The following is a 12597-nucleotide window of genomic DNA, read 5'->3' as shown; positions in this document are numbered from 1 at the left end:
CACAAATCTCTTTTTTTTTTTACACCTTTGTGATCTTTGTGGGCTAAATAATGATTTATCTCACATTCAAACATAAAATAGCTTTAATATAACTCGAATCACAGTCCAGTTTAATTAAAGTCTGCTTATTTATGTTGCCATATTATAATTTCTAAATTCATATTAAAATGTTTATTTCTCCGAGCTGCTGAAAAGTGTTAAAGTTTTCATTAATATATTAATTACCTCAATAAAGGCTAAAAAATAATCATCAAATCAATTTATCATCAAATTTTTAGGTCCATTAAAGTTTTATAGCGGAAACACTGTGCTTGAGCAATAAGCAAGTAAAGAAATAAAGAAGAACCATGTATTAAAAGAGTTGGAAACAAAATGTCAAGATGTCAGCCGTCGAGTCACGGAGACAGAATGCACGTGTCAAAACCAGCAGACGCTGGGAAAGATGTTTTTTCCACATTCAATCATACTTATATCCACTTAATTACATCACCGACACGATGGCGTTGTCACAGACAGCTGTGTGGTCAAGATGCTGTAACGTTTCTCATCAGTATTCATCTATTTCCTTTATTTTGTCCTAGTACTGTATATACCGTCTACCCCTGATCACTCTGACGTGTCTGTGCGTCTGGAAGCTCAACAACTCATCGCCCTTTGCTTATCTCTGATTGTTTTAAAGTCTGTGGATTGGATTAAACCCCTGATCAAGGCTGATTATCAGGAGTGACAGTGTGACATCATCAACGTTACTCAGTCAGTGAGCTTGTAACTGAACTCTGATTATTTGTCTTTGGGATTCAAGAGTAAAACATCCTGAGAAGCATGACTGTAAGAAACCAGATCTTAAGTAATAACAAGGTCAAGCTCAGGGGCTGATGGGTTCAAACAGCGAGTCGACATAACCGTGACACCTTTGTTAACATTTCATATATTCCATCAGAAGTTTCTGCGATGTTCATCTGGTGTGACGCCTGGAATAATAAAAGAGAAGTGTAGAAGTGAGAAAGTATCCACGTTATTATCCTGAAGTACAGCCTCCCTTTGTGTAATGAGTCATGCAGTCACCCAGTTACATGTTAATGTGTGAACAGGGATTATTTGCAGATAAGCAAATCAATACAAGTGTGAGGGGAACCTCCTTTACACACACACACACACACACACACACACACACACACACACACACACACACACACACACACACACACACACACACACACACACATACACACACACACACACACACTCATGGTGTGTCACTGCCTCATTAGTATGGACTTTTCATTCTGGTTCATCAAGCTTCCTTTTGAGAACAGTTGAGTGGTGAAATGGAGTAATCCATACTCAGTATAATAATAATAATAATAATAATAATAATAATAATAATAATAATAATAATAATAATAATAATAATAATAATAATAACAGTCCAAGGGGGGCACGGTGGTTTAGTGGTTAGCACGTTCGCCTTACACCTCCAGGGTTGGGGGTTCGATTCCCACCTCCGCCTTGTGTGTGTGGAGTTTGCATGTTCTCCCCGTGCCTCGGGGGTTTCCTCCGGGTACTCCGGTTTCCTCCCCCGGTCCAAAGACATGCATGGTAGGTTGATTGGCATCTCTGGAAAGTTGTCCGTAGTTTGTGTGTGTGTGAGTGAATGAGAGTGTGTGTGTGCCCTGTGATGGGTTGGCACTCCGTCCAGGGTGTATCCTGCCTCGATGCCCGATGACGCCTGAGATAGGGACAGGCTCCCCGTGACCCGAGAAGTTCGGATAAGCGGTAGGAAATGAATGAATGAATGAATGAATAAGTTTCAAGCTCTTGCCTGAGTTAGTGGAGGTTGACATCATTAAAAAGCACATTACACCACAGTACTGTTCAGTTTTGCGTTATGATTGGTCAGAAGGTTTTGATTCATTTTCTCTAACATCGTTTCTATAGCAACAGCTCATTCACAGGGATGTGCACCACGGATGCTCCGCATAAAAATGTAAACACATGTTGATACGTTGATTTTTTTTTTTTTAATTAAGCAGATGTTTAAGCGTCATGTATGGAAGGAGTCTCCAGTGTCAGAGCTTTATAACAAAGCCGGAGAGTTTAAGGACAACGTTGTTTATGGTACATGACATTGTACATTATACGTAACACCACTGAGTATGTAAATCTGCTAGAAAGCTTTTTCTCGATGAGCTGTTTGTGAATTTACGAATAAAAATATTAAAGATGTTTTATGTGACCTGGCAGATCTGGATATTTGATTCAGAATTTAGACGCAGCTTAAGGTTTAAATCCAGATGAACTATTTCTTCTGACTAAATAAATGGCATGTACAGTATAGAGTACAGATGAAATATGACCACACGGAGCTTATCTGTTACATCTGCAGTGGAGTGAATCGATGTTTGTTTCTGTTTGTACAGGAGAGGGCGCTACTGAGCTCAGCCTGCTGCACACTCTTTTACATCTTCCTCCACACAGTTCAAAAACTACTCTACTGCTTATATCTAATGCTTGAAGTCGTATTGATATGAAATATTTGTATATACAATGAGGAGAAATACGCATTCAGTCACATGACTCAGTGACTCTGCTCATCCATAACTCTTTCTGACTCTACGTCTCATGACTCTTTGACTTGTTAGCAGGGACGGTTCTAGGGTTTCATCTTTAGGGGTTTTAGCCCTCGGTGAGAATTTAAAACAAGAAGAGTTTTATATTATATATTATATGACTACATAGTAAGCCAACATTTTATTTTTATTATTATTTAAAATGGCAAAAGTGGACACCAAAATGTTATGCATGATGTAATGATGCCAGTCTTGAATCAGATCAGTTCATGTGTGTGTGCATTCTCTACTAACAGTGTGTCCAATGAATGCAGTCATTAATAAACTAATATTCACAAGACAAAGACCAAACCAATAAATGTTATTTTTTATTTAGTATTGTATGGATTGTTACATAAGAATAGTGACATTTCACTGGTCTAACTGATTTATTTTAAATGTCACCACAGTATATTCTGTATATATACTACAGCCACACAAATCTGTGTATATTAAGTTCACTACTATAGCAGAAACATGCAGAAACAAAAGGCGGAGGCGGGAATCGAACCCCCAACCCTGGAGGTGTTAGGTGAACGTGCTAACCACTAAGCCACCGTGCCTATAGAAATATTATTTGTTAATTTTTTTTTTATTTGTTTGGGACCTGTGACCTTATCCCCTAAATCATTCACATGAAGACAAATTTCTGCCTGCATTTCACATACAGTCTCGTCCTCCTCCCTGTCTTCACACGTTGCCTCTCTGTCTTCGACTTCTCCTCTAATTTACATTTGTGTCTGTTTTGTCTCTCCAAGGCTTCACAGTCTGCCTCTCTGTCCCTGTCTTCTCTGTCTTCACGTCATTCTGCTGTCCTTCTCTTCATCCCCATGCACTATGATGAAACATGATATAGTATTAGCATGTCAAGTCTACAGAGACCGTATAAATAATTACTCTCCCTTCATTATTAGCCTAGGCAATTTATTATCCATTAAAAGTAAAAGCAAGGGTAGACACACACTTTCACTTATCCTGGGATGAGGGGCTAAGTTTTGACACCCCTAACACCTTTTTATTATTTTAATTGATTATTTTATACTTCGATCAAATCATAAAATAGCATAGTTTAAAAAAAAACTAAAATCAACCTGATTTCTCATAAAGAATCCCTTTAATTACTGTTCTATAAAATTATTTTGGGGTTAGTTATGCTCTTAAATAAAATATCATGTCTATTAAATTGCCATCTTTTCCCATTAAACAGAATATAACTAAATGAATGAAGACTACTGAATTGTGGGCAATACACAACTAACACGTGTTTTCGGCTGTAAGATGACTAGAAAATATTCAGTTTATTGTTTTTTTTTACCTGGCTCTAACACTCTGCCTCCCTCAGTGTCTATCACTTTCTCTACCTTTCTTTCCTCCCTCCCTGTTCTTCAGCATTTACATAAAAAAAAAAAAAAAAACGTGGTATAGGGGAGAGTGGGGTAAGATGACCCAGTGAGTAAGTTGGCCTACCCCCTGTTTCCAGGCGACTATGCAAATGTGTGCTGGAGCCACCCTAAAAAAGGTCTAGAACTGCCTCCGCTTGTTAGTTTAGTTACTTGTGTCTAAATGACTCCATGACTCTGTGACTTCATGACTTAGTGACTCTGTGACTCCTGACTGTTTGACTCTGTAATTCAGTGACTCTCTGACTTTGTTAGTAACTCTTTAGTCACTCTATGACTCCTGATTCCTTCGATTCTGTGACTCCTTTTTCCTTGACTCAGTGACTCCTGATTCCTTCACTCTGTGACTCCTGATTCCTTGACTCCATGACTACTGATTCCTTCACTCTGTGACTCCTGACTCCTTGACTCTGCTAATTCATAACTCTTTGTGACTCTGTGACTTCATAACTTAGTGACTCTGTGACTCATGGCTGTTTGACGATGTAATTCAGTGATACTCTGACTTTGTTAGTAACTCTTTATTCACTCTATGACTACTGATTCCTTGACTCTGTGACTCCTGATTCCTTTGATTCTGTGATTAATTTTTATCTTGACTCAGTGACTCCTGATTCCTTGACTCTATGACTCCTGATTCCTTGACTCTATGAATCCTGATTCCTTGACTCAGTGACTCCTGATTCCTTGACTCTGTGACTCCTGATTCCTTGACTCTGTGACTCCTGATTCCTTGACTCTTTAACTCCTGACTCTGTGACTTCATGACTTAGTGACTCTGTGACTCATGGCTGTTTGACCATGTAATTCAGTGACTCTCTGACTTTGTTAGTAACTCTTTAGTCACTCTATGACTCCTGATCCCTTGACTCCGTGACTCCTGATTCCTTTGATTCTATGACTCATTTTTCCTTGACTCTGTGACTCCTGATTCCTTGACTATGTGACTCCTGATTCCTTTGATTCTGTGACTCCTGATTCCTTGACTATGTGACTCCTGATTCCTTGACTCAGTGACTCAGTGCAAGCTGTTGTACTGTTGTCTGTTATAATCACACCTGGTAATCTCTGCAGAAATACACTTTTTGTAGCACAAATTATTTCTAAATGTATTTTTTATGTACACTGTTAAATATATACATTTTAATAGAAGCTTCAGTTCCTTTTTTTTTTTTTTTTTTTGCATTTTTTGCATTTTATTTCAAAAACAAATTGTTTGAGCAAATCTAATCATCCCAGTACAAAGGCATCATGTGTGTACATTTAATTCTAAACATGAGTAGGTATTTGATTAGTTTCCCCTGACTGACTGACTTTTAATCTCTGTTTAATCTTCATCACTATTAAACCCAGCTGTAACATGTGGGTTAAAACGTTGTTCTTGATCTTTATTTATTTTAGTTTCTTTTTTTAATTTCTTTTGAAAGAAAAGCTGAATTTTATCAGATGTTAGTTATTGATTTTATCAGTTTATTCGACTGTTAGTTATACACCTGTGTAATACACACACTGATCAAATGCACTTTTTCTTTCTCTTATTTTTTCTCAGCACTACATACAGTATATGTCCAAAGAGGCACTTCCTGGAGTTTGTGGTGTGTGTGTGTGTGTGTGTGTGTGTGTGTGTGTGTGTGTGTGTGTGTGTGTGTGTGTGTGTGTGTGTGTGTGTGTGTGTGTGTGTGTGTGAGTGAGTGTGTTTGTATATGTGTGTGTTTTCACTGCAGTGTGTTTTCTTCTAACATTAACCCCAAAGACCACAACTGTTCTGTACACACCTCCCGCCCAGCACACACACACACACACACACACACACACACACACACACACACACACACACACACACACACACACACACACACACACACAAAAGAAGGTAGGACACTGGAGAATCCTGAGGAAAGCCATACAAATAGAGCACATATTTAGATGAGATCAGAACTTTTCGTGTTTCTGGGTCTCTGTGTATTTCAGATGAAATGTTTGAACAAATTTTGTTCAGCTCATCAGATCTTCAACACAAGAGGAAGTAACTTCAGAACTTTCCATTTCTAACCACTGACCTTCATGATGTTGCTGAATGTTCCACCGTGGCCTGATTACACACACACTGACGTTTGGGTCTTGTCGAAAACACCGCTTTATGTGATTACATTGCTCTTTGTTGTGAGAGTTATTCACCATGGTGAGGAAACACAGGTGACTACAAGCCTTTTGTATCGATTTAGTGTGTAAAAGCTCTGCATCTCCATCTGAAGTCAGAAAAGTTCATTTATTCTTCCAGCTATGTTTGTGTTTTAAATTGAAGTGTGTCAGAAAACCTGGAGAATCAGTATGAACCATCTAAAGAGAGCAAATAAACAAACGTCATACAGAAGATCTCTGTGACTTAAATCAGGCACCTACAACTCACAAGCGGTCACGGTGCAGGTGGCCCTCGAAGCTGGCGACATGTAGCATGCAAATTATTCTGAATTATTCAGCAACATGGCATTTTATTCAGAATGACCAAACGACACTTCGTGCTTCGTTACATTTCATCAGAACCTCTGAAAGTAATTTCATCAGAACCTCTGTATTAAAATGTAAATTATCATACGAGTCAATTATTTCAAATTATTCAGCAATATTCATATACTGCATATATTCAGTAGTATGTAAATGACCGAGTACATTATCATAAAGATAATTCGAGTTGTAGATATGTTCAATACAAAAACAAAGCAGTTTCTCCCCCGACAGCACCATCACCGAGGTGAAGCACGACGATGGCAGAATCATGCTGTGGAGCTGCTTCTCTTCTAGTCAGGATGGAGTGTATCATGGAAATCTCTAAATACCGATGACTCGGGCACAAAATCTGCAGGTTTGTGTTAGATAGCTGAAGACTAGGAAACATTTCACCTTCAAGCACAAACACGAGTGAACAAAGGCAGAGCTTGAAGAAAGAAAGATCGATCTAAATCCTATTAGAAACCTGTATAATAACCTGAAGTTGGCTGCATTCTGCTTAACCGATGGGGTGTGTAAACTTATGCATTCTTTCATTCTTTTTTCCCCCCCATAATATTAATATTAAAATTCATATATATATATATATATATATATATATATATATATATATATATATATATATATATATATATATATATATATATATATTCAGCAACAAATAAGATCATCCTCGCTGGTGAGATCTTACACCTGAGCTTCTGCTACAGAGGTTTCAAAATAGAAACAAAAGATATCTTTTATTTAAAGATTCATTTATTTAAAAAAATAAAAGAACAACAACAAAAAAAACAACAACAACAACAAAAACAACAACAACAACACAGACACTTTATTCTTTTATCTCTATAACAGAGCAATAAAGAAGAAAATCTTTAACTGAGAAACACATTTTCATGCACTAGATCAAACCCCCCCCCCACACACACAAACGCGCACGCTTTGACAGAAAAAAAAAAACGCTTAGATGCTATCACACACCAAACACTACTACAGAAATACACACCGTGTGCGCCTCATTGTTAGCCTTGTTAGCGAAAAGCTAAAATAAACAGAAAACCACACCTCAGTTCCAGCACTGATGCTCAATTAGCCCACTATTTACTCTTAGCCATATTAGCACTGTTTATATTCATAATATAATAGAGCTAATGGCTAGAAAGCTTGGCACAAGACTGTAAAATTAGCATTTCAGCAGTTAGGCTAGCGCTGACTACATATTTAATTTGTTTCAACCCACTTTGCAGTTAAACTTTTGCTAAATGACACTAATCAGTTCCTTAACTCCTTACAAACGTTCATGGCATTTGTAGCTAACAATCTATCTGTCTGGCTAAAGACAAATACAAGCAAACAAAAAAATAAACCTTCTGACTGACAGTTTTTAATAAAATCCACCTGCTAATAAAATGACCACTTTATTTCTGATCACTTTCCCAGAGCAGCAGAATCAAAGGTTAAAGATTTGCTAAAGCGATTTCGATGCTCTTTAGAAAACGCTTGTTCAGTCGAAATGACCAACATTCTGCTCACGTTAGCTGGGGTTTCTGACTAAATTTCCTGTTGTTCCTCTTATCTGTGTTATCACTTCTGAGCTGCTGCACATGTGGAACCATCTGAGTCTGCAGACTGATCTTTGTCACTCCTCTGCAGGTCGAAGTAGGACTCGTACACAGGAACCATATACTGTGTGTGTGGGGGGGAAAAAGGAACAATAGCAAATTTCAGCTAAACACATCAATCCTAATTTAATGAAACTTTTCTGTCATTAAGTTAATTAGTCAGTGTCCCCTGTTTTTGTCAGACTAATGCTTACCATCAGCAGAAGCAAACCACCTGACCGATGTTAATAACAGTAAACCACAGACCTCATGCGTAGGACAAGGCGATAATGAAAAGTACACACAGAGACAGTTAATTATAACTCACATGCGAGGTACAGCTCGATATACCGGTCTCGTCCTCAGGACGTCATCATCGTTAGCGCTGAGGTTACAGAACCACTGTAACGGTGGCTAATTGGGAGATATGATGTTCCTCCCTTTATTGTTTATTGTTTTTAGTGTTGTTCTGGACAGTTCTGGATCAAGTGAAGTCTTTTAGTCAAAACTGCTCACTGCTTACATATGGGCAAATCAGGAAGATCCCTAGGGTGTCTATGGTATTAGCTTCTTATTCCAAGTGGGTTTAACAACCAGATAAAAAAACACCAACTCCCTTTTCCATCTATCCATCCATCCATCCATCAAATTTCTGTAGCCCTTATCCTACACAGGGTCAAGGGAAACCTTTCCCAGGGGCAGTCGTGGCTTGAGGGGCAGTCGTGGCCTAATAGTTAGAGAGTCTGACTCGTAACCCGAAGGTTGTGGGTTCGAGTCTCGGTCCGGCCACGACTGATGTGCCCTTGAGCAAGGTTACGAAACCCCTCCAACCCCCATCTGCTCCCCGGGCGCCGCGGCATAAATGGCTGCCCACTGCTCCGGGTGTGTGTTCACAGTGTGTGTGTTCACAGTGTGTGTGTGTGCACTTTGGATGGAATTGCTTTTCCTTTGCTAGACTATATAACCTAAAGTTTGTGCACCCCTGAGCATCACACCCACATATCCTTGTCAACTAGGGTAAACTCCTTTCGTCTCTTCTGGACATCTTTCCACTAGATGTTGGATTGTGTCTGTGGGGATTAGTGTTTATTCAGCTACAAGAGCATTAATGAGACCAGACACAGATGTTGGGATTTTAAGGAGACTTCAGTTCCAGTTCCTCCCAGCAGTGTTCAGTGGGCACTCGATTGCTTAAACTTTCTCCAATCATGTCCTCCACACCGTGACTTCATGGAGCGCTGTGTTTTGTGTACAAATGTTTAAAAAAAAACTCCTAGGTTTTTCAAAACGGGTCATTTGATGAACTTTACTCACAACAAGAACAGATCTGACTCACGGGAGGAGGATGTTGTGAAGATAATCATGAAACCAGACATCTCACTGTGGTCTTACCCATTGTGTGGATCCTCTGGAATTTCTTGAGCTATCTCCGTCCTCGCTGTGTTCTGGTTCATCCCCTTCGCTCGGAGGCCCTTCCCTGATCACCATTCTCTCTACAACAGGAACACAGTTTTTTTTTTTATTTCAATACTTAGTACATACACTGTTATTTTATTCTTTCAATCCTTTCTGATAGTATGGCTTAAGAGCATTTAATTCTCCTGCTGTGTATAAACGACCCCATCATCAATATTTTAACAGTGGACATTGACCAAAAAAAAGCAGCTTCACAGGAATATATGAATTCAGGGGATAAATTATAAACATATTCATTTAGAGTTACTTTAAATATTAAATAGTTGTTAAGCTTTTATTTATTTATTTATTTATTTATTTATTTATTTATTTATTTATTTATTTATTTATTTATCTATTTTGCACCAGTGGAGGAAAAAAAAAGAGGTAAAAATGACATTTTATAGCAAGGTGTATTTACTTTAAATGAAATGTTACACAGTCACGTTCGTATGCATACGTCTGTTATATATTTATAGCAAGACGCAACAACTGTTTCATTAAATTAGGATTGATGTGTTTAGCTGAAATTTGCATATAGTCTTTGAGCAGGTGTAAAGCTGAAGGCTAGGATGTTACAGAGAAAGTGATATTAGTGGCCAAGATCAGGTGTGTGTATGTGGTGCAGCTGTTATCCACTGGGATCCTAACAGCTGTATAATGAGTCAGATGTGTGACAAGTTGTACCTGATTGTTTGGATCTTGTCTTCATCCACCACACACACACACACACGCAGATGGACAGAATGACCGCAGCAGCCGATGCCGACCCCCCTACCGCCGCCTGCAAGGATCCAGAGCTACTTGTTGGCGTTGTGGGTGAATTGCTCTGAGTTGTAGAGGTAACTATGCCTGAGAGTCAAAGACAAGGTTCATCAGCTATTACACATCATTATCATGCCACATCCCCAAGGAAGCCTGTGCTCTGATTGGTCAGAAGGTGATTCATTCTCCAGAACAGCAGCTTCGACATTAGCACGGGTTTATATTAATACACTTGACTTGCTCTGATACCTTATCGTTTCCATAGCAACAGATATGTTCGAATAATTGTTGACATGCTAAAAAAAGTATTTAATTAACGTTTATGAGAGTCAGCGCTCTGTAACACTCAGAGCCTTTGTTGGTCATCATAAAAAATACAATAGGTTCTTTAACAAGCTACTAAATAATTATACTAAGAATACTAAACAATTTGTTTTGACAAGAGGAATAAAAAACTGGCAGACATGCTGTTAAAATAAATAATAATAATAATAATAATAATAATAATAATAATAATAATAATAATAATAATAATAATAAGTGTGATTGTCACTTGTGCAGTCATTTAATAAATAAAATAAAAACAAATAGATTAAAAATAGTAATAAAAATAAACTAAAATGAGCTAAAACTGATTTGAAGCAGCGTGACATCTTAAATTAAAATTTCATTGTTTTTTTTTTAATTACCCGGCTTAATGTATTATAATTATTATTTATTACCTTATTTATTTAAATTACTTTATATTTCCATTCATTTTAATTAAAATTGGAATGAAACTCACCTTCTGTATGGTTATTCTTGAATGTAACTTTTGTCCCCGGTCCATTTACAGTCACCAATTGAGGAATGTCTTGTGTAACTTGACAAATATAAAAACCTTCATCATTTATGTCAGTGTTGTTTATGATTAATGTTCTACAGGGTTTGTTGATGCAAGGTTCTGAGAATTTGTTAGTTTGGTTCAATCCAATTGTCTGATTGTTTTTAAACCATTTCACTTTTATTGATGAATTGTTGCTGACATTGTAGCTGCAGATGATCTGAAGTTGTTCTCCTACACGCAGTATAACTGTAGACGGAGACTGACTGACGGAAAAAGAGGAAACGGAACCTGGAAAAATAAACAAAAGAAGAAATCAGAAATTTGCAATGAAAATCAAGAAATACAAAGAAAAATATCTAAAGAATTAACACAAAATCATTGTTGATAGCAAAATGTCGATTACTGACACTGTTAACGCAAAATAGGGGGAAAAATATTTCTGGAATAAAAGATAAAAGAATTTAATAATGAAATGAGGCAAAATAGATAAAATTAATCAACGGTTTATAAACTTCACTATAAACCTGATTAATTTCTCTGATTACTGTTATAAAGTAAGATAAGAAAATGCCAGCTGCTGCACACACACAGACACAGACACACACACACACACACACACACACACAGACACACACAGACACAGACACACACACACACACACACACACACACACACACACACACACAGACACACACACACACACACACACACACACACACACACACACACACACACACACACACACACACACACACACACACACACACACACACACACACACACAGAGTCTGAAATAACATTAACATTCAGTGTTAGTTGTAGTGTTAATGTTGTGATTCACTCGACTTTGCTTTATTAACGCTTTATTAACTTGATTTTCTCCACAGCTCAAGACTCTGTTGGATTCATTAAAAATCTAAATTCACACATTAGATATAAATGACATGACTGAAATAAATAACTAACTAAATAAATTAAATGAAATAACCTAAAAGATGACCGGGTGTAAATGTGTGAGAACGTCGAGCTAACTGTTTTGTGGTGAAATGTGTAATTCAGACTCACCCCAGGAATACATACAGGAAGTGAGAAGCCCACAGAGCGTAGTGCAGAGACGCTGCATCTCTGAAAGACCGTCACACACTGAACAGTTTGCTAATGTTCAATCTCACACACATACACACCCCACATATACGACACACACACACACACACACGCTACTATCTTTATGTTTTTTCAGGGTTTTCACACCCTGTCACATCGAGACATGGGAACCGTTTTCTGCTGTCGTCTGCAACAGACTGAACTCCATACACACACACACACACACACACACACACACACACACACACACACACACACACACACACACACACACAGACACACACACACCAAGTCAAGTCAAGAAGCCATTTCATCCATATATTTATCTG

At 37.9% G+C, this 12597-nt stretch overlaps 1 protein-coding gene across 2 annotated transcripts; it reads right to left on the bottom strand.

Moving 5' to 3' along the window:
- Nucleotides 1–7253: 7253 nt before the first annotated feature.
- LOC113635039 lies at nucleotides 7254–12387 on the bottom strand. Of its 2 annotated transcripts, none has more exons than XM_047822894.1 (5): nucleotides 12230–12387; nucleotides 11123–11452; nucleotides 10261–10425; nucleotides 9511–9611; nucleotides 7254–8203 (listed from the first exon to the last, which is right to left on the bottom strand). In XM_047822894.1, exons 1-5 carry the CDS (start codon nucleotides 12285–12287, stop codon nucleotides 8102–8104), a joined length of 756 nt encoding a protein of 251 aa, XP_047678850.1. In that variant the 5' UTR covers nucleotides 12288–12387; the 3' UTR covers nucleotides 7254–8101. The 2 variants fall into 2 exon arrangements, with proteins under 2 accessions (XP_047678850.1, XP_047678852.1); XM_047822896.1 differs by having other exon boundaries at nucleotides 12245–12332.
- Nucleotides 12388–12597: the final 210 nt, after the last annotated feature.

Source organism: Tachysurus fulvidraco, chromosome 1 (assembly GCF_022655615.1).
Source record: "Tachysurus fulvidraco isolate hzauxx_2018 chromosome 1, HZAU_PFXX_2.0, whole genome shotgun sequence".
NCBI lineage: Eukaryota > Metazoa > Chordata > Actinopteri > Siluriformes > Bagridae > Tachysurus > Tachysurus fulvidraco.
Note: the sequence above shows the minus strand (reverse complement) of the source record. Positions and strands in the feature narration are given on the sequence as shown.